Source organism: Hemitrygon akajei, chromosome 16 (genome assembly GCF_048418815.1).
Source record: "Hemitrygon akajei chromosome 16, sHemAka1.3, whole genome shotgun sequence".
In the NCBI taxonomy this organism is placed as follows: Eukaryota; Metazoa; Chordata; class Chondrichthyes; order Myliobatiformes; family Dasyatidae; genus Hemitrygon; species Hemitrygon akajei.
Window position 1 is genome coordinate 433742 of NC_133139.1, and position 22961 is coordinate 456702.

At 43.0% G+C, this 22961-nt stretch overlaps 1 protein-coding gene across 5 annotated transcripts in view; it reads right to left on the reverse strand.

Moving 5' to 3' along the window:
* The window catches only part of LOC140739678 (tyrosine-protein kinase JAK2-like), a 254486-nt gene that overhangs the window by 128794 nt on the left and 102731 nt on the right, over positions 1-22961 (reverse strand). For all 5 annotated transcript variants that reach the window (XM_073068052.1, XM_073068054.1, XM_073068049.1 and 2 more), the window contains 2 exons: positions 15270-15567; positions 5410-5532 (listed from right to left, as the gene is read on the reverse strand). In XM_073068052.1, coding sequence (XP_072924153.1) covers positions 5410-5532; positions 15270-15567 — 421 coding nt within the window. The remainder of the gene's footprint in view (positions 1-5409; positions 5533-15269; positions 15568-22961) is intronic.

Sequence of the window (22961 nt, forward strand, 5' to 3'; positions counted from 1 at the left end):
CTCTATTTTTTTAAGCTCCATGTACCTATTGAAAAGTCTCTTAAAAGTTTCTATCGCATTCACCTCCATCACCGTTGCTGGCAGCCCATTCCACGCACTCACCACTTTCTGAGTAAAAAACTTACCCCTGACATCACAATAGACAATAGACAATAGGTGCAGAAGTAGACCATTCGGCCCTTCGAGCCTGCACTGCCATTCTGAGCTCTTGGCTGATCATCTACTATCAATACCCGGTTCCTGCCTTGTCCCCATATCCCTTGATTCCCCTATCCATAAGATACCTATCTAGCTCCTTCTTGAAAGCATCCAGAGAATTGGCCTCCACTGCCTTCCGAGGCAGTGCATTCCAGACCCCCACAACTCTCTGGGAGAAGAAGTTTTTCCTTAACTCTGTCCTAAATGACCTACCCCTTATTCTCAAACCATGCCCTCTGGTACTGGACTCTCCCAGCATCTGGAACACATTTCCTGCCTCTATCTTGTCCAATCCCTTAATAATCTTGTAAGTTGCAATCAGATCCCCTCTCAATCTCCTTAATCTCAATCACCTCTGAACCTACTCCCCAGCAGCTTAAACCTGTCTCCTCTTGTGGCAACCATTTCAGCCCTGGGAAAAAGCCTCTGACTATCCACACAATCAATGCCTCTTATACACCTCTATCAGGTCACCTTTCATCCTCCGTTGCTCCAAGGAGAAAAGGCCGAGTTCATTCAACCTGTTTTCATAAGGCATGCTCCCCAATCCAGGAAACATCCTTGTAAATCTCCTCTGCACCATTTCTGTGACTTCCACATCCATCCTGTAGTGAGGCGACCTGAACTGACCACGGTACTCCAAGTGGGGTCTGACCAGGGTCCTATATAGCTGCAGCATTATCTCTTGGCTCCTAAATTCAATTCCTCAATTAATGAAAGCCAATACACCATATGCCTTCTTAATCACAGCATCAACCTGCACAGCTGCTTTCAGCGTTCTATGGACTTGGACCCCAAGATCCCTCTGATCCTCCTCACTGCCAAGAGTCTTACCATTAATACTATATTCAGACATCATATTTGACCTACCAAAATGAACCACTTCACACTTATCTGGGTTGAACTCTATTTGCCACTTCTCAGCCCAGTTTTGCATCCTATCAATGTCCCACTGTAACCTCTGACAGCCCTCCACAATATCCACAACACCTTCAACCTTTGTGTCATCAGCAAACTTACTAACCCATCCCTTCACTTCCTGATCCAGATCATTTATAAAAATCATGAAGAGTAAGGGTCCCACAACAGATCCCTGAGGCACACCACTGGTCACCGACATCCATGCAAGATATGATCTGTCTACAACTACTCTTTGCCTTCTGTGAGCAAGCCAGTTCTGGATCCACAAAGCAATGTCCCCTTGGATCCCATGCCTCCTTACTTTCTCAATAAACCTTGCATGGGGTACCTTATCAAATGCCTTGCTGAAATCCATATACATTACATCTACTACTCTTCCTTCATTAATGTGTTTAATCACATCCTCAAAAAATTCAGTCAGGCTCGTAAGGCAGGACCTGCCCTTGACAAAGCCATGCTGACTATTCCTAATCATATTATACCTCTCCAAATGTTCATAAATCCTGGCTCTCAGGATCTTCTCCATCAATTTACCAACCACTGAAGTAAGACTCACTGGTCTATAATTTCCTGGGCTATTTTTACTCCCTTTCTTGATTAAAGGAACAACATCCACAACCTTCCAATCCTCCGGAACCTCTCCCATCCCCATTGATGATTCAAAGATCATTGCCAGAGGCTCAGAAATCTCCTCTCTTGCCTCCCACAGTCGCCTGGGGTACATCTCATCCGGTCCCGGCGATTTATCCAACTTGATGCTTTTCAAAAGCTCCAGCACATTCTCTTTCTTGATATCTACATGCTCAAACTTTTCAGTCTGCTGCAAGTCTGCACTACAATCACCAAGATCCTTTTCTGTAGTGTATACTGAAGTAAAGTATTCATTAAGTACCTCCACTATTTCCTCTGGTTCCATAGACACTTTCCCACTGTCACACTTGATAGGTCCTATTCTTTCACATATTATCCTCTTGCTCTTCACAAACTTGTAGAATGCCTTGGGGTTTCCCTTAATCCTGTCTACCAAGGCCTTCTCATGGCCCCTTCTGGCTCTACTAATTTCCTTTTTAAGCTCCTTCCTGTTAGCCTTATAATCTTCTAAATCCCTAACATTATCCAACTCTCTGAACCTTTGGTAAGCTTTTCTTTTCTTATTGACTAGATTTATTACAGCCTTTGTACACCATAGTTCCTGTACCATACCATAACTTCCCTGTCTCATTAGAACGTACCTATGCAGAACTCAACACAAATATCCACTGAACATTTGCCACATTTCTTCCGTACTTTTCCCTGAGAACATCTGTTCCCAATTGAAGCTTCCAATTTCCTGCATGATAGCCTCATAATTTCCCTTACTCCAATTAAACACTTTTCTAACTTGTCTGCTCCTATCTCTCTCCAATGCTATTGTAAAGGAGATAGAATTATGATCACTATCTTTATAATGCTCTCCCACTGTGAGATCTGACACCTGACCAGGTTCATTTCCCAATACCAAATCAAGTACAGTCTCTCCTCTTGTAGGCTTATCTACATATTGTGTTACAAAAACTTCCTGAACACACCTAACAAACTCCACGCCATCTAAACCCCTTGCTCTAGGGAGATGCTAATCAATATTTGGGAAATTAAAATCTCCCATCACGAGAATTCTGTTATCCTTACACCTTTCCAGGATCTGTTTCCCTATCTGTTCCTCGATATCCCTGTTACTATTGGGCGGTCTATAAAAAATACACAGTAACGTTATTGACCCCTTCCTGTTCCTAACCTCCACCCACAGAGACTCCATAGACAATCCCCCCATGACGTCCACCTTTTCTGCAGCTGTGACACTATCTCTGATCGACAGTGCCGAGCCCCCACCTCTTTTCCCTCCCTCCCTGTCCTTTCTGAAACATCTAAAACCCCGCACTTAAAGTAACCATTCCTTTCCCTGAGCCATCCAAGTCTCTGTAATGGCCACCACATCATAGCTCCAAGTACTGATCCATGTTCTAAGCTCATCCGCTTTGTTCACAACACTCCTTGCATTAAAATAGACACATTTCAAACCGTCCATCTGAGCTCGTCCCTTCTCTATCACCTGCCTATCCTGCCTCACACACCATCACCAAGCTTTTTTTATTTGTGAGCCAAACACCTCTACCCCAGTCTCTTCAGTTCAGTTCCCACCCCCCAACAATTCTAGTTTAAACTCTCCCCAGTAGTCTTAGCAAACCTTCCGGCCAGGATATTGATCTCCCTGGGATTCAAGTGCAACCCGTCCTTTTTGTACAGGTCACAACTGCCCCAAAAGAGGTCCCAATGATCCAGAAATCTGAATCCCTGCCCCCTGCTCCAATCCCTCAGCCACACATTTATGCTCCACCTCATCCTATTCCTATTCTTACAGTCGCGTGGCACAGGCAGTAATCCCAAGATTACTACCTTTGCGGTCCTGCTTCTCAAATTCCTTCATAACTCCGTGTAGTCTTTTTTCAGGACCTCCTCCCTTTTCCTGTCTATGTCGTTGGTACTAATATGTACCATGACCTCTGGCTGTTCTCCCTCCCACTACAGAATATCTTGGATGCGATCTGAAATATCCCGGACCCTAGCACCTGGGAGGCAAACTACCATTCGAGTTTCTTTCCTGCGTCCACAGAATCACTTGTCTGATCTCCGAACTATAGAGTCCCCTATCACTACTGCCTTCCTCTTCCTTTCCCTACCCTTCTAAGCCACAGGGCTGGACTCTGTGCCAGAGGCATGGCCACTGTTGCTTCCCCCTGGTAGGCTGTCCCCTCCAACAGTATTCAAACAGGAGTACTTATTGTCAAGGGGTACAGCCACAGGGGTTCTCTCTGGTACCTGACTCTTTTCCTTCCCTCTCCTGACTGTTATTCAGTTGTCTGTCTCCTGTGGCCCCAGTGTGACCACCTGCCTATAACTCCTCTCTATCACCTCCTCGCTCTCCCTGACCAGATGAAGGTCATCGAGCTGCATCTCCAGTTCCCTAACACGGTCCCTTAGGAGCTGCAGCTCAACACACCAGGTGCAGAGATAGCCATCCGGGAAGCTGAGAGACTCCAGGACCTCCTACATCTGACACCAAGCACAGAAAACCAGTCTCACACACATACTACTTCCTTTCTGCAATTAACTACCTCGTCCCGTTACTGTCTAAACCCGTTGAGCCAAAGCCCTATCACTCTGCTACCTCTCACTCTGCTGCCCACTGGATATGGCGGTCTTCTTTTTAAACTTTTCCCGCTTTACTGGCTGACGCCATGAGCCTGCGCAGTCTTGCCTCTCTTTTACCCCGTGTAGTAAAACTGCCTTCACTCTGGAAATCCTTAGCCGTTCATCCACAGCCTTCTTGCTCCAAATCAAAACACATTCTTTTTTATGCTTTTATGCCTTCATCCTTATCCAATATATTACTTTCACTGTAAAAACTTTTCAATGACCTCATAACTGGGAGACATATTATCTTCCCTCAACCTAATTTTTGAAACTTGACATACATATTTTATTTACATACCTACAAACAATAGAGGTTGCTGCAGAGACTTCTGCTATTTGTGATATATATATATATATATATATATATAAATTACTTGAATACAAATATCAAGGGGCTGCAGGACAACATAGTGGATAGTGAGGATGGCTGTCAAAGCTATCGATCAGTTGGAGGGATGGGTGGACACAAAAGTTGGAAGGTGATAGGTGGAGGCAACAAAAGGGTGCAGGTCGGGGAATCTGTTAGGAATTGAAGGCGGAGCATGGAACCAAACAGGATAGGTGGGGAGCTGTCCCAGTGGGTCCCAGGTGTCCCAGGTGCCCACTTTGTAGGTGATAGGCAGATGGAATAGCTGATGGAGGGGAGAGAAACAATGTTATTAGGGGCAACAGGAGTGTTGGAAGAACTAAGTTGGTCAGGAGGAGGAATAAAACTCAACAGAAGAGGAGCAGGTTGAACTATGCAGAGCTGACACTTGAGAACTCCCTGCTCTTGATTCTGTAACATTACCTGTATTACATTACCAATGAAAAGCTCAGTTTAATGTCTAATGGAAAGGGCATCTTTGACAGTGTCATTCTCCCTCAGTGTTGCTTAAGGGCATCAGTGTGATCCTAGGACTACAGACAGGACTTGTGGATTCCTAGGAGAGCATGTCATATACTATCAATACAGACATTCACAGCTTATTCTAAAATAACTATCCACTTGATCCTCTATTTAAATCTCTCAACAGTCTGAATTCAATATGGGAAAAAAAAGATTTTAATTAAACTTACCAAAACCTCGTTGTCTTGTTTAGTAAGTGTGACAATTCGACTTTCTTCTAAGACATAATCTCGGCTAGCCTGCTTGAGAGTGATGTCAACAATCTCTGGAAAGTCACAAAAGGGCTGCCATTGCTAAACAAGAAGGTAAATCAGAGAGAGAAGGTCTTTACACCTCTTTTCAGGCATAAATTAAAGCTGATGATAACAGTTGTATTGAAAAATCCACTTCACTGATAAAATTTAGATTAATTCTCAGCTAAGAATTTTTGTGCCACTTACTGAGGCATTTGCATATCATTCATTCTTGTAATGTTTGTGTCTTTAGAATGTTGGGTTCAAAATATCTGTCTGAGAGGCTGCAGAATGTCATGGGGTGGGAGTACCAGGAGCCACCCACTCCCAAGTCCATCAAGGACTGAAATTCACCTCCATTGAATGTTTCTAGATTTATATCTAACTCAAATCTTTCTACAGTCCTTAAGCATCAGTTCAAGTTATCACAAAATGTCAACTCAGTGTCCATCTCAGATGATGATCTCAGAGCCAGGGTGCTGAATCAGAGGGACATTAGGACCACACATGTACTTTGTTTCATGGAATCCTGGTTAACCCCTTCCGTAATGGATGCAGTGATTCAGATCGACGGGTTTACTATACATAGTCAAGGTAGATCTATAAAGTCTCTCAAAAGCAGAGATAGAGGATTATACCCATAATCAACTCCTCTTGGTGCACAAATATATCAGTGCTGATCCAATTCTGCTCACTAAACCTGGAATATCTAGCAGTTAAGTACCGTTCGTCTTACCTACCATGGGAGATTTCCGGGATCATTTTGGTAACAGTATGCATTCCATATGAAGGTAGAGCCATAGATGTAGTGTATATGGATTTTAGCAAGGCATTTGATAAGGTACCCAAGCAAGGCTTATTGAGAAAGTAAGGAGGCATGGGATCCAAGGGGACGTTGCCTTGTGGATCCAGAACTGGTTTGCCCACAGAAAGCAAAGAGTAGTTGTAGACGGATCACATTCTGCATGGATGTCAGTGACCAGTAGAGTGCCTCAGGGACACTTTGTGGGACTCCTACTCTTTGTGATTTCTATAAATGAGCTGGATGAGGAAGTGGGGGGATGGGTTAGTAAATTTGCTAATGACACAAAGTTTGGGGGCGTTGTGGATACTGTGGATGGCTGTCAGAGGTTACAGTGAGACATTGATAGGATGCAAAACTGAGCCGAGAAATGGCAGATGGATTTCAACCCAGATAAATGCGTGGCTGAGGGATTAGAGCAAGGGGCAGGGATTCAAGTTTCTGGATCATTGGGACCTCTTTTGGGGCAGGTGTGATCTGTACAAAAAGAACGGGTTGCACTTGAATCCCAGGGGGACCAATATCCTGGCGGGGAGATTTGCTAAGGCTACAGGGGAGACTTTAAACTAGAATGGTTGGGGGGGGGGTGGGAATCAAATTGAAGAGACTAGGAGAGAGGAGGTTAGTTAACAAATAGAGAAAGCTTGTAGACAGTGTGTGAGGGAGGATAGGCAAGTGATAGAGAAGGGGAGGGCTCAGACCAAAGATGTAGGGGAGAAGGAAGAAAAAGAAGATAGTAAAGTTCTTTGCACCATTAGGGATAAACAGGGAGTAAGAGGTAGAGAATTTCTTAAATGCATTTATTTTAATGCTAGGAGCATTGTAAGAAAGGTGAATGAGCTTAGAGCATGGATTGATACCTGGAAATACGACGTTGTAGCTATTAGTGAAACATGGTTGCAGGAGGGGTGTAATTGGCAACTAAATATTCCTGGAATTCGTTGCTTCAGGTGTGATAGAATTGGAGGGGCAAGAGGGGGAGGTGTTGCATTGCTTGTCAGAGAAAATATTACAGCGGTGCTTTGGCAGAATAGATTAGAGGGCTCATCTAGGGAGACTATTTGGGTGGAATTGAGGAATGGGAAAGGTGTAGTAACACTTATAGGGGTGTATTATAGACCACCTAATGGGGAGCAAGAATTGGAGGAGCAAATTTGTAAGGAGTTAGCAGATATTTGTAGTAAGCACAAGGTTGTGATTGTAGGAGATTTTAATTTTCCACACATAGACTGGGAAGTCCATTCTGTAAAAGGGCTGGATGGTTTGGAGTTTGTAAAATGTGTGCAGGATAGTTTTTTGCAGCAATACATCGAGGTACCAATTAGAGAAGGGGCAGTGGTGGATCTCCTGTTAGGGAATGAGATAGCTCAGGAGACGGAGGTATGTGTTGGGGAGCACTTTGGGTCCAGTGATCACAATGCCATTAGTTTCAATATAATTATGAAGAAGGATAGGTCTGGACCCAGGGTTGAGATTTTTGATTGGAGAAAGGCTAACTTTGAGGAGATGTGAAAGGATTTAGAAGGAGTGGATTGGGACAATTGGTTTTATGGGAAGGATGTAATAGAGAAATGGAGGTCATTTAAAGATGAAATTTTGAGGGAACAGAATCTTTATGTTCCTGTTAGCTTGAAAGGAAAGGTTAAAAGTTTGAGAGAGCCATGGTTTTCAAGGGATATTGGAAACTTAGTTCGGAAAAAGAGAAAGATCAACAATAAATATAGGCAGTATGGAGTAAATGAGGTGCTCGAGGAGTATAAAGAATGTAAAAAGAATCTTAAGAAAGAAATTAGAAAAGCTAAAAGAAGATATGAGGTTGCTTTGGCAAGTAAGGTGAAAATAAATCCAAAGGGTTTCTACAGCTATTATATTAATAGCAAAAGGATAGTGAGGGATAAAATTGGTCCCTTAGAGAATCAGAGTGGACAGCTATGTATGGAGCCAAAAGAGATGGGGGAGATTTTGAACAATTTCTTTTCTTTGGTATTCACTAAGGAGAAGGATATTGAATTGTGTAAGGTAAGGGAAACAAGTAGGGTAGTTATGGAAACTATGATGGTTAAAGAGGAGGAAGTACTGGCACTTTTAAAGAATATAAAAGTGGATAAGTCTCTGGGTCCTGACAGGATATTCCCTAGGACCTTGAGGGAAGTTATTGTAGAATAGCAGACACTCTGACAGAAATATTTCAAATGTCATTAGAAACGGGGATGGTGCCGGAGGATTGGCATATTGCTCATGTGGTTCCATTGTTTAAAAAGGGTTCTCAGAGTAAAACTAGCAATTATCAGCCTGTAATTTTGACATCAGTGGTGGGTAAATTAATGGAAAGTATTCTTAGAGATGGTATATATAATTATCTGGATAGACAGAGTCTGATTAGGAACAGTCAACATGGATTTGTGCGGGGAAGGTCATGTTTGACAAATCTTATTGAATTTTTTGAAAAGGTTATTAGGAAAGTTGACGAGGGTAAAGCAGTGGATGTTGTCTATATGGACTTCAGTAAGGCCTTTGACAAGGTTCCACATGGAAGGTTAGTTAGGAAGGTTCAATCGTTAGGTATTAATATTGAAGTAGTAAAATGGATTCAACAGTGGCTGGATGGGAGATGTTAGAGAGTAGTGGTGGATAACTGTTTGTCAGGTTGGAGGCCTAGTGCTGTGACTAGTGCTGTGCCTCAGGGATCTGTACTGGGTCTAATGTTGTTTGTCATATACTTTAATGATCTGGATGATGGGGTGGTAAATTGCATTAGTAAGTATGCAGATGATACTAAGGTAGTGGCGTTGTAGATAATGAAGTAGGTTTTCAAAGCTTGCAGAGAGATTTAGGCCAGTTAGAAGAGTGGGCTGAAAGATGGCAGATGGAGTTTAATGCTGTTAAGTGTGAGGTGCTACATTTTGGTAGGACTAATCAAAATAGGACATACATGGTAAATGGTAAGACATTGAGGAATGCAGTAGAACAGAGTGATCTAGGAATAATGGTGCATAGTTTCCTGAAGGTGGAATCTCATGTGGATAGGGTAGTGAAGAAAGCTTTTGGTATGCTGGCCTTTATAAATCAGAGCATTGAGTATAGGAGTTGGGATGTAATGTTAACATTGTACAAGGCATTGGTGAGGCCAAATTTGGAGTATTGTGTACAGTTCTGGTCACTGAATTATAGAAAGATGTCAACAAAACAGAGAGAGTCCAGAGGAGATTTACTAGAATGTTACCTGGGTTTCTGCACCTAAGTTACAGAGAAATGTTGAACAAGTTAGATCTTTATTCTTTGGAGTGTAGAAGGTTGAGGGAGGACTTAATAGAGGTATTTAAAATTATGAGGGGGATAGCTATAGTTGACGTGGATAGGCTTTTTCCATTGAGAGTAGGGGAGATTCAAACAAGAGGACATGAATTGAGAGTTCGGGGGCAAAAGTTTAGAGGTAACATGGAGGGAACTTCTTTACTCAGAGAGTGGTAGCTGTGTGGAACGAGCTTCCTGTAGAAGTGGTAGAGGCAGGTTTGATATTGTCTTTAAAAAAAATTGGATAGGTATATGGTCAGGAAAGGAATGGAGGGTTATGGGCTGAGTGCAGGTCGATGAGACTAGGTGAGATTAAGTGTTCGACATGGACTAGAAGGGCTGAGATGGCCTGTTTCCGTGCTGTAATTGTTATATGTTTATAAGTGTGAGGTGATTCATTTTGGTAGATCAAATATGATGGCAGAGTATAGTATTAACGGTGAGACTCTTGGCAGTTTGTAGGATCAGAGGGATCTTGGGGTCCGAGACCATAGGACACTCAAAGCTGCTGCACAGGTTGACTCTATGGTTAAGAAGGCATACGGTGCATTAGCTTTCATCAGTCGTGGTATTGAATTTAAGAGCCAAAGGTAATGTTACAGCTATATAGGACACTGGTCAGACCCCACTTTGAGTAGTGTGCTCAATTCTGGTTGCCTCACTACAGGAAGGATGTGCAAACCATAGAAAGGGTGCGGAGGAGATTTACAAGGATGTTGCCTAGATTGGGAAGCATGCCTTATGAGAATAAGTTGAGTGAACTCGGCCTTTTCTCCTTGGAGCAATGGAGAATGAGAGGTGACCTGATAGAGGTGTACAAGACAATGAGAGGCATTGATCATGTGGATAGTCAGAGGCTTTTTCCCAGAACTGAAATGACTAGCACGAGAGAGCATATTTTTAACGTGCTTGGAAGTAGGTACACAGGAGATGACAGGGGTAAGTTTTTTATGCAGAGAATGGTGAGTGTGTGGAATGAACTGCCAGCAGCGGTGGTGGAGGTGGATACAATAGCCATCCCCTTTTTTCAATTCCTCCATCTCAGCTGCATCTGCTCCCAGGATGAAGCTTTTCATTCCAGAACTAAGGAGATGTTCTCCTTCTTCAAAGAAAGGAGTGTCCCTTCCTCCAACATCAACGCTGCCCTCAACTGCATCTCTCTCATTTCACGCATGTCTGCCCTCACCCCAATCCTCCTATCACCCCATCAGGGATAGGGTTCCTCGTGTCCTCACCTACCACCCCACCAGCCTCCACGTCCCGCACATAAGTCTTTGTCCCAACACCGACCCCTGTAGAACTCCACTGGTAACTGGCAGCCAGCCAGAATAGGATCCCTTTATTCCCGCTCTCTGTTTTCTGCCAATCAATGCTCCACCCATGCTAGTAACTTAACTGTAATTTCATGGGCTCTTATCTTGCTAAGCATCCTCATGTGCAGCACCTTGTCAAAGGCATTCTGAAAATCCAAGTACACCACATCCTCTGCATCTCCTTTGTCCACCCTGCTTGTAATTTCCTCAAAAAATTGCAGTAGGTTTGTCAGGCAGGGTTTTCCTTTCAGGAAACCCTGCTGGCTTTGGCCTACCTTGTCGTGTGCCTCCAGGTACTCCGTAATCTCATCCCTAACAATCGATTCCAACAACTTCCCAACCACTGATGTCAGACTGATGGGTCTATACTTTCATTTCTGCTGCCTCCCACCCTTCTTAAATAGCAGAGTAACATTTGCAATTTCCTAGTCATCCGGTACAATGCCAGAATCTATCAATTCTTGAAAGATCATTGTTAATGCCTCCGCAATCTCTCCAGCTGATTCCCTCAGAACCGAAGGGTACATCCATCAGATCCAGGAGATTTATCCACCCTCAGACCATTAAGCATCTCAGTTATAATTTTCACTGCACAAGTTATGCTGCAACTGTACAGGGTACTGGTGAGGCTGCACCTGGAGTACTGTGTGCAGTTCTGGTCTCCTTACTTGAAGAGGATATACTGGCTTTGGAGGCGGTACAGAGGAGTTTAACCAGATTGATTCTCGAGATGAGTGGGGTTAGACTATGAGGAGAGATTGAGTCACCTGGGACTGTACTCATTTTAATTCAGAAGAATGAGAAGAGATCTTATGGAAACATAAAATTATGAAAGGGATAGATAAGACAGAGACAGGAAAGTTGTTTCCACTGGTAGGTGAAATAAGAACTAGAGGATATGACCTCAAAATTCAGGGGAGTTGATTTAGGACAGAGATGAGGAGGAACTACTTTTCCCAGAGAGTGGTGAATCTGTAGAATTCTCTGCCCAATGAAGCAATGGAGGCTACCTCAGTAGATATATTTAAGACAAGGTTGGATAGAATTTTGCATAGTATGGGAATTAAGGGTTATGTGTAAAAAGCAGGAAGGTGGAGATAAGTCCATGGCCAGATCAGCCATGATCTTATTGAATAGTGGAGCAGGCCCAAGGCCAGATGGCCGACCCCTACTGCTATTTCTTATGCTCTTATGTTGCCTCCCCCCCCCCCACTTTCTGCTTTCTGCAGGGATCGCTCCCTATGCAACTTCCTTGTCCATTCATCCCTTCCCACTGATATCCCTCCTGGCACTTACCCTTGCAAGCAGAACAGGTGCCACACCTGCTCCTACACCTCCTCCCTCACTACCATTCAAGGCCCCAAACTGTCCTTCCAGGTAAGGCGACACTTCACCTGTGAGTCTGTTGGGGTTATCTACTGTATCCAGTGCTCCCAGTGAATATCGGTGAGACCCGATGTAAATTGGGAGACTGCTTTGCCAAGCACCTGTTCTCCATCCACCAAAAAATCCTAATGGCCACCCATTTTAATTCTACTTCTCATTCCCATTCTGACAAGTCAGTCCATGTCCTCTTCTGCTGTCATGATGAGGCCACACTTGGGTTGGAGAAGCCACACCTTGTATTCCGTTTGGGTAGTCTCCAACCTGATGATGGCATGAACATCGATTTCTCAAACTGCTGGTAATGCCTCCACTCCTTCACCATTCCTCATTCCCCATTCCCATTTCTCTATCTCACCTTATCTTTTTACCTGCCCATCACCTCCCTCTGGTGCTCCTCCCCCCTTCCCCTTTTCTTTCTTCTATGGCTTTCTGTGCTCTCTTATCAGATTCCCCCTTCTTTAGCCCTGTATCTCTTTCACCAATCAACTTCACAGCTCTTAACTTCAGCCCTCCTCCCCTCCTGGTTTCACCTATTGCTTTGAGTTTCTTCCTCCCCTTCCCCCTGCAACCTTCTTACTCTGACTATTCATCTTTTTTTTTTCTCCAGTCTTGATGAAGGGTCTTGACCCAAAACATTAACTGTACACTTTTCCATAGATGCTGCCTGGCCTGCTGAGTTCCTCCAGGATTTTGTGGTTTATTTACATTTTCTATTGACTCTGCTTCTATTCCTTGTTCCAATGAGCTTCTGTTCATCCAGAACTATCATCCCAGTTGTTTCAAATTTCCACTGCCTTAAGCTTCCTCAATGTTCCTCCCTCCTCATTCCCCCTCTCTATGTCTCAGGTCCTATTGATCTTTGGAGGGTGCCAGTGCAGGAAAAAGATGGACCATCTCAATCATTTTCTCTGATTCTCTCATCACAGATGCTGTCCTGTAGAGAATTCCAAAATTTCCTGTTTGATTTTTCCAAATGTTTGAACTCTAAATTTGCATTTCATCTTTGAGTCAAGTTATAGGCTTTGGTGTATGTAGTACAGCTGTTTGAACCCCAAACTAGTTATATCATGCTTATACTAAAGGTTTCACTCTCTATTGTGGGTACTAAACCTCCATTGTTTTCGTGCAAATATGAGGAACAAAATGCGGTGTAACTTACAAGAGAAAATCTGCAGATGCTGGAAATCCGAGCAACAAACACAAAATACTGGAGGAACTCAGCAGGCCAGACAGCATGAGAAGAGTACAGTCGGTGTTTCGGGCTGAAACCCTTTGGCAGGACTGTAACTTAACACACAACTAGATTTCCTCTGACCCTGTTCCAAGTTCACAGAATTGGGAAAGTGACATATCCATGAATATCTAAAGAAATTAAAAATAAGAAAATAAAAGCAGAAAGTGCTTGAAACACTCAGCAGGTTAGGCAGCCTCTGTGGAGGGAGGAACAGAGTTAATATTCTGATGAATAGTTTTTGATGTGAAATACTAGCTCTGTTCCTCTTTCTCCACAAATATTGCCTAACCTACTGAATATTTCAAACACTTTCTGCTATTTGTTTTGAATTATATTTTCTGGAGATTCTGTTTTTGATTTTCAAGTTAAGAATGATGTTTGATTGTGAAGATATTGTGGGGGAATTTTCAAGATCAATGAAGAGTGAGGTAGAAACAGATGTAAAGGGATCAAATAGAATGTGAAGGTAAGAAATATAAGGGCAGATTCTAAAATAGAAGATATCAAACTAAATGTTGCTCTTTGGAAATTGGCAGGAATATAATTATTAATAGTGAATAATGAAATATCAGTCATTAAGAATTTTGCAGTAGGATTGTGATTGGGAATTTAAGTGAAGGACACAGGAATTCAGGGTTACCCTCGCAAACTGAATTGAGTTGTTCTGTAAGACAGTTGCAGATTTGCATTTGGCTTATACATTGTAGAGGAAATCTCATAATTAGAAATGTAAAGCAATCAATTAGGACTTGATACTTCACTTAGAAAAACTATTTGGATCACTGGATGCTGAGTGGTAAAAGGACAGATTTTATTTAGAAATGCCAAGATGAGTATTTGAATTGCTTGGACATGGAAGGCTATGGATCAGGTGGTGGGAGATGGACCAGTACAGTTGGGTGCCCACTGGTGAGCGTAGATGTGTGGCTGAATAGCCCATTTCCACGCTGCACAATTCTGATTCTATGTTTGGTCCCTCTCCTGTGCTTGCAAGAAAGAAGGTGAGTGGTTGGTGGAGATGGAAGAGTGGACCAGGGAGTCATAAATGGAACAATCTCTTTGGAAACCTGAATACAGAGGGGAGGAAAAGATATATCTGGTAGAGGATTTTTTGAAGTAGACCTTAAATATAGTATTGTGTCCACTTTCAATGTAGTCCATGTCAGAAAGATTATCAGTGCCCTGAATAGGGTAGAGAGATTTACCAGAAGAGTCCAAGCTGAAGACAGCAGCATTAGAGCAGAAAAAGTGGTTAATGAAAATGTTTAAAGTTATGAAGGATTGTCACAAAGTAAACAACCCCCTTAGTAGGAAGATTAGCAGCCACAAATTAAAGATAATTGGTGAAAAGAACACTAAGTACGGGTGTGGTGAAGATGAAGAGATATATCTGCACGCAGCAAACTGCTATTATCTGGAATATATTTCCTGAAAGATTGGTGGAAACTGATTAAAAAGGTTTGAAATGCAAATTTTACTTTTTCCTTAACCATTAAGTGAACTGGTATCAGTACAATGGGTCAAATGATTTTTCATTCACTGAGATAAAGCCATCACTATTTACTGAGTCACCTGCTGCAGCATATACTAGCCCCTAACATCATGGTATATAGGTAACTGGTCCTTATTTGTTTCTTGTCAATGTTGTCTCTCCCTGCAGCTTTAGTCAGCTCAAGGATCTGATGGTTACATTATGAGTCATCTGATCTAATTAAAGACAGAATCCCTTTTACCAATGATGACTACATTACACAGAAAATGAACAAACCTCATCTTCTTTGGTATTCCACTGGACTCCATGTTCTCCAGAGATACAGATGAACTTGTATGTTGGGAGCACTTGATGATCCCATGTTTGATCTTTCACACAAAAGATTTCCTGAATGGGCATTATTTTCAAGTTTCCCATATCCAGGAGGTATTTCAATTTCAGGCACCTGAGGTCAGTTTCGCAGTGGCTGATTTTCTTCAGAAACTTGAAAAACTTCCTTCTGATTCTCCTTCTCGTTACGAAGTTTTGTTGCTGGATTTGTTGACGGAGAGATGCTGGAATGCAGGACTTGTAACTTTAAATGGAATGAGAATGATTTGATTAGCATAGGGTTCAACCACTGTTGTGTTAGAGTTAGCCTTCTATCCCTTCTGATAGGAGACTCATAGAATCACTGAATACTACAGCATGGAATTGGGTCCTTTCTGCCCACTGAATGTGATGCCTATCTATGCTAACCCTATCTGCTTGCATGAATCCCACATCCCTTTACACCTTTCTAATTTACACACTGTATACCAAGTGCAAACGAGACTCACTTGGCTGATGCCTGGAATGAATAGTTGTAGTTATAAGGAGAGGTCGAATAAACTGGGTTTATTCTCACTGGGTGTAGGAGACTAAGGGGAGATATTAGGGAGGTTTACAAGTTTATAAGGAGCATAGATAGGAAGTCAGATCTTTTTTTTTGAGGACAGGGGTGTCAAGAACTAGAGAGAAGAGTGTTTAAGGTGAGAGGAGGGACACTTGAAGGAGATTTGAGGGTCGAGTTTTGTACAGAGGGAGGTGGATAAGCTGCCTGAGGCAGAGGGAGGTGGAGGCAGATAAATTTATAATGTTACTTTTACAACACTATTTGGACAGATAGTTAAATTGAAAAGACATTGAGGCATAAGGGCTTAATGAAAGCAAATAGGTTCATCATAGATAGACAACACAGTCAACATGGAGAAGATGGGCTGAAGGGCCACTGTCAACATTGTATAATTCTATGATTCTATTTGTCCAACCCTACTGCATCCACCTGCATTGCAGTTTTTGGGCAGCTACATGCTTGCACACTGAAGTTCTTCTGTATATCAACACTCCTAAAGTTCCTACCATTTATTCAATATGCTCTACAATAATTTAACTCCCCCGAGTGTATTACCTCACTTTGAAAAAGTCCACCTGCCATTGCTCTCCCCAACTTCCAGGTGGGTGGTTAATGTTTCACTATATCCTTCTCCTTCTACTTCACTATTTACAACTCTACCAATGTTCATGTCATCTACAAACTTACTGATCAGACCACCTCACCCAAGTCACTGACATATAACATTACCAGCAATAATCCCTGTAGTACACCACTTGTTACAGATTTCCAGAGACACAGAGTACCTCTGTCCAGAGACAGAAAGATACAGAGGCTTTTGATCGACAACAGTCTGGTCCCACCTATGAATATTGTGAGAATTTCAATGTGTTTCAAGCTCACAAAGCAACATCAATAAATTCCATTTATACAAGATATTGATGTTGCTACTGAGATTAACAAGGAAGGGAGAACCTAATAAACTTGACAGGCAACTGAAGAGAAAATTCATCATTGCAACACACACAAAATGCTAGAGGAACTCAGCAGGCCAGGCAACATCTATGGAAAAGAGTACAGTTGACATTTTGGGCCGAGGCCCTTCAGCAGGTCTCTGCCCAAAACATCAACTGTACTCTTTTCCATAGATGCTGCCTGACCTGTTGAGTTCCTCCAGCACTTTGTGTGTGTTGCTCAGATTTCCAGCATCTGCAGATTTTCTCTTGTTTGTGAGAAAATACATCAACACCATTTAGCTACTGAGCCCTTGAGGTGCAAGAGGGTAATGGTTGGGGTGCGTGTGAGAGGTACAGAGAGTAGCATGATGGGGGAGTTGGGATTAGTTCAAAGAGAGGTGATACTCTGGATAATATGTATAAAACATCTGCTTAATTCGGCCACAACTGCATTTGAAACTGTCCCTGACAATAGCGATGAGGCAGTGCCCTGGCAGTCACCTTCCTGCAGCTGACATTCTGCCAGTGGTGGAAAGTGGGTTGAATCTTGATAGAGAATAGAGAAGGAAGAGAGCTAAAAACAAGAATAGGTCATTCAGCCCAAGCAATGCATGCTGATGTAAGCCTCTTTCCACATTGAGTTGAGGTACAGGTAGGGGAAGGATAGCTTAACAATAACCTTTCCCTTAATGTCAGCAAAACAGAAGAGCTGGTTATTGACTTTGGGAAGAGGGGCAGTGCCCGTGCTCCTATCTGCATCAACGGTGCTGAGATTGAGAGGGCTGAGAGCTTCATGCTCCTAAGTGTGAACATCACCAATAGGCTGCCCTGGTCCAACCAAGAAAGTTAACCAAAGCTTCTATTTCCTCAAGATGTAAAGAAATTCAGATGTCCCCACCTGCCACTTACCAATTTTTATCTATGCACCTTGCACTCAACTTCAGCAAGACAAAGGAACTTATTGCTGATTTCAGCAAAGAAAGTCACACCAGTCATCATTCGGGGGTCAGTGCTAGAAAGGGTGGGTAGCTTCAAGTTCTTGGACATCAACATCTCAGAGGATCCATCTAGGCCCAACACATTATTGTAGGGTTGAAGAAGGCATGCCAGTGACTCTGCTTCATTAGAGTTTGAGATGATTTCATACATCAGCAAAGAGCATACAGCAGATTTCTACAAATATACTACAGAGAGCATTTTGACTGGTTACATTACTATCTGGTATGGAGGTTACAATATACATGATCGAAAGAGGTTGAACTGGGTTGTAGACTTGGCCAGCTCCATCAATTACACAACCTTCTTTACCTTTGAGGACATCTTCAACAGGTGGTGTCTCAAGAAGGCAGCATCCAGCACTAAGGACTCTGACCATCCAGGACATGTCCTCTTCTTAATCAAATATACCATTGCTCAAGAAGAGCAGGTTGAGTTGTCTCAACAACGATCACCCAGATGCAGTCACGTCTACTGTAAAGAAGTGCTTTGAGAGGTTGGTGATTGCCAGGATCAAATCCTGTCTGAGCAAGTACCTGGATCTATTGCAATTTGCCTACTGCCACATCAGGTCTACAGTGGACACAATCTCACTGGCTCTCCACTTGGTCTTGGCTCACCTGGACAGCACAGATAGATAGATACTATATTAACCTATCAAGCATTGCCCTAATTACATCCAACAACCTAAATTCCACAATTCATCACCATCTAGCTGAAGGTATTTCTCCATCTCTGTTTTAAATGGACACCCCTCTATCCTGAGGCTGTGCCCACTTGTCCTAGATCCCTGCCTCCCACCATGGGAACATCATTTCCTCATCTACTCTGTCTAGGTTTTTCAACATTTGAAAGGTTTCAATGAGATCTCCCTCAACCTTCTAATTACCAGCTACTACATCCCAAAGCGATCAAACATTCCTCGTATGATAACCCTTCCATTCTCGGAATCATCCTTGTGAACCTCCTCTGAACCCTCTCCAATGTCAGCACATCTTTTCTTGGATGAGGAGCCCAAAAATGTTCACAATATTCAAGGTGAGGCCTCACCAATGTCTTATAAAGCCTCACCATTATGTCCCTGCTCTTATATTCTAGATCTCTTGAAATGAATGCTAACATTGCATTTGCTTTCCTCATCACTGACTCTACATGCAAGATAACCTTTAGCTTGTTCTGTACAAGGACCCTCAAGTTCCTTTGCATCTCAGATTGTTGGATTTTCTCCTCGTTTTAAAAATAGTCTGCCATTTATTTCTACTACAAGAGTGCATGACCATTGTATTCAACATTGTATTTCATTTGCCACTTCCTTGCCCATTCTCTTAATCTATTTAAGTCCTTCTACATCCTATCTGTTTCCTCAACACCACCTGCTCCTCCACCAATCATCATATCATCTGCAAACTTGGCAACAAAGCCATCTATTCCATCATCTAAATCATTGATATACAGCATAAAAAGAAGCAGTCCCAACACCGACCCCTGAGGAACACCACTAGTCATTGGCAGCCAACCAGAAAAGCATCCTTTTATTTCCACCTGCTACCTCCTACCAATCAGCCAATGCTCTAACCATATTAGAAATTTCCTGTAATACCGTGGTCTCTTAACTTGGTAAGCAGCTTCATGTGTAGCACCTTGTCAAAGGCCTTCTAGAAGTCCAAATATACAACATCCACTGCATCCCTTTTATCTATCCTACTTGTAATCTCCTCAAAGAATTCCAATTGGTTTGTCAGGCAAGATTTTCCCTTAAGAAACCTATGCTGCCTTTATCCTATCTCGTCCTGTGTCACCAAGTACTCCATCACCTCATCCTTAACAATTGATTCCAACATCTTCCCAACCACTGAGATCAGGCTAACAGGTCTATAATTTCCTTTCTGTTGTCTTCCTCCTTTCTTAAAGAAAGGAGTGACATTTGCAGTTTTCCAGTCCTTTGGCACCATGCCAGAGTCCAATGATTTTATCTCCTCAATCTCTACTGCTATCTCTTTCAGAACTTTAAGGTGAAGTTCATCTGATCTGGGTGACTCATGTATCCTTAGGTCTTTCAGTTTTTTGAGCACCTTCTCTCTTGTAATAATAACTGTACTCACTTCTCTTCCTTCTCACCCTTCAACACCTGGCACACTGCTAGTGGCTTCCACAGTGAAGACTGATGCAATATATTCATTTAGTTCATTTTCCATCTCCTTGGTGCGCATTATTATTTCTCTGACTTCATTTTCTTGCGGTCCTACATCCACTATCATCTTTTATTTTTTACACAGTTGAAAAAGCTATCACTATCTACTTTGATATTGTTTGCTAGCTTGCTTTCGTATTTCTTCTTCTCCCTCCTAATGATTATTTTATTTGTTCTCTGTAGGTTTTTAAAAGCTTCCCAATCCTCTGTCTTCCCACTAAATTTTGCTTTGTTGTATGCCCTCTCTTTTGCTTTTACATTAGCTTTGACCTCCCTTGTCAGCCACAGTTGTACTATTTCACCATATGAGTATTTATTTGTTTTTGGAATACATATGTCCTGCACTTCCCTCATTTTCCCCAGAAATACACATCATTGCTGCTCTGCTGTGATCCCTGCTAGCATCTCCTTCCAATTTACTTTGGTGAAGTGCTCTCTCATACCACTATAATTTCCTTTACTCCACTGAAATACTGCTATGTCAAACTTCACTTTTTCCCCTATCAAATTTCAGGTTGAACTCGGTCACATTGTGATCACTGTCTCCTAAAGGTTCCTTTACTTTAAGCTCCCTTATCACCTCTGGTTCATTATATAACATCCAATCCCCTAATAGACTCAACAATAAACTGCTCTAAAAAGCCATCTCATAGGCATTCAACAAACTCTTGAGATCCATTTCCAACCCGATTTTCCTAATCAACAAACATGTTGAAATCTCCCATGACTATCATAACACTACCCTTTCGACATGCCTTTTCTTTTTCCAGTTGTAATCTGTGGACCCTATCCCAGCTACTGTTGTAGCTGCACAAACTCTAGCCATGTCTGACACATAGTGGGTGGAAGTCTGGGAAGAAGTCAGAAATAGGAAGGAATCAATCACTGTGCTGGGAGTAGTCTAAAGGCCCCCAAATAGCCCTCGGGACACCGAGGAGCAGATAAGCAGGGAGATTTTAGAATGGTGCAGGGAATACAGGGTAGTAGTTATGGGTGATTTCAACTTCCCTCATATTGACTGGCACCTCCTGAGTGCAAGGGGGATAGATGGGGCTGAATTTGTCAGGTGTGTTCAAGAGGGATTCCTGACACAGTATGTGGACCGGCCGACGAGAGGAGAGGCTATACTGGATCTAGTTCTGGGTAATGAACCTGGTCAGGTGACAGACCTCTTGGTGGGGGAGCATTTTGGTGAGAGTAACTCCCTTAGCTTCAGCATAGCTATGGAAAGGGATAAACTCAGACAAAATGGTAAAGCGCTTTAACTGGGGAAGGGCTAACTTTGAAGGGATGAGGCAGGAACTAACGAGAGTAAATTGGAAACAGATGTTCAAAGGGGAAAGCACAGAAGTAATGTGGGAGAAGTTTAGGGACCACTTGAGCTGGGTTCAGGATAGGTTTGTACTGTAACAAAAATATTCTGCCTGGAGGTCGGTGACTAGTGGGGTGCCGCAGGGATCTGTCCTGGGACCCCTGCTATTTGTGATTTTTATAAATGACCTGGATGTAGAGGCAGAAGGATGGGTGAGTAAGTTTGCGGATGACATGAAGATTGGAGGAGTTGTGGACAGAGCTGCAGGTTGTCGAAGGTTACAAGAGGATATAGACAGGCTGCAGAGTTGGGCAGAAGAATGGCAGATGGAGTTCAATCCAGACAAGTGTGAGGTGATGCATTTTGGAAGGACAAACCAGAAGACTGAGTACAAGATTAATGGTCAGTTACTTAAAAGTGTGGATGAACAAAGGGACCTTGGGGTTCAAATCCATACATCCCTCAAGGTCGCTGTGCAGGTTGATAGGGTAGTTAAGAAGGCCTATGGGATGCCAGGCTTCATAAACAGGGGGATTGAGTTCAAGAGTAGAGAGGTCATGTTGCTACTCTACAAATCTCTGGTGAGACAGTACTTACAGTATTGTGTTCAGTTCTGGTCACCTCATTATAGGAAGGATGTGGAAGCTATGGAAAGGGTGCAGAGGAGATTTACCAGGATGTTTAAAGAGCAAACACGAGGAAATCTGCCGATGTTGGAAATTCAAACAACACACACAAAATGCTGGTTGAACACAGCAGGCCAGGCAGCATCTATAGGAAAAAGCACTGTCGACGTTTCCGGCCGAGACCCTTCGTCAGGACTAACTGAAAGGAGAGATACTAAGAGATTTGAAAGTAGTGGGGGGAGGGGGAAATGCGAAATGATGGGAGAAGACTGGAGGGGGTGGGATGAAGCTAAGAGCTGGAAAGGTGATTGGCGAAAGTGATACAGAGCTGGAGAAGGGAAAGGATCATGGGACGGGAGGCCTCGGGAGAAAGAAAGGGGGAGGGGGGGAGCACCCGGTCTGCTCCCGGTGTGGCCTTTTATATATTGGTGAGATCCGATGCAGACTGAGAGACCGTTTCGCTGAACATCTACGCTCGGTCTGCCAGAGAAAGCAGGATCTCCTAGTGGCCACACATTTTAATTCCACGTTCCATTCCCATTCTGATATGTCTATCCATGGCCTCCTCTACTGTCAAGATGAATCCACACTCAGGTTGGAGGAACAACTCCTTATATACCGGCTGGGTAGCCTCCAACCTGATGGCATGAACATTGACTTCTCTAACTTCAGTTAATGCCCCTCCTCCCCTTCTTACCCCATCCCTGACATATTTAGTTGTTTGTTTTTTTTCTCTCTCTCTGCTCATAACCCTGCCTGTTCTCCATCTCCCTCTGGTGCTCCCCCCATCACCCTTTCTTTCTCCTGAGGCCTCCCGTCCCATGATCCTTTCCCTTCTCCAGCTCTGTATCACTTTCGCCAATCACCTTTCCAGCTCTTAGCTTCATCCCACCCCCTCTCGTCTTCTCCTATCATTTCGCATTTCCCCCTCCCAGACTCAGACTGAAGATGTGAAGAACTCTACAAAACTGCTCAGCATGCTCCTTCAGAATCTTGGGGTTCACACCATCTGGTCCCAATGCTTTGCCATGTCT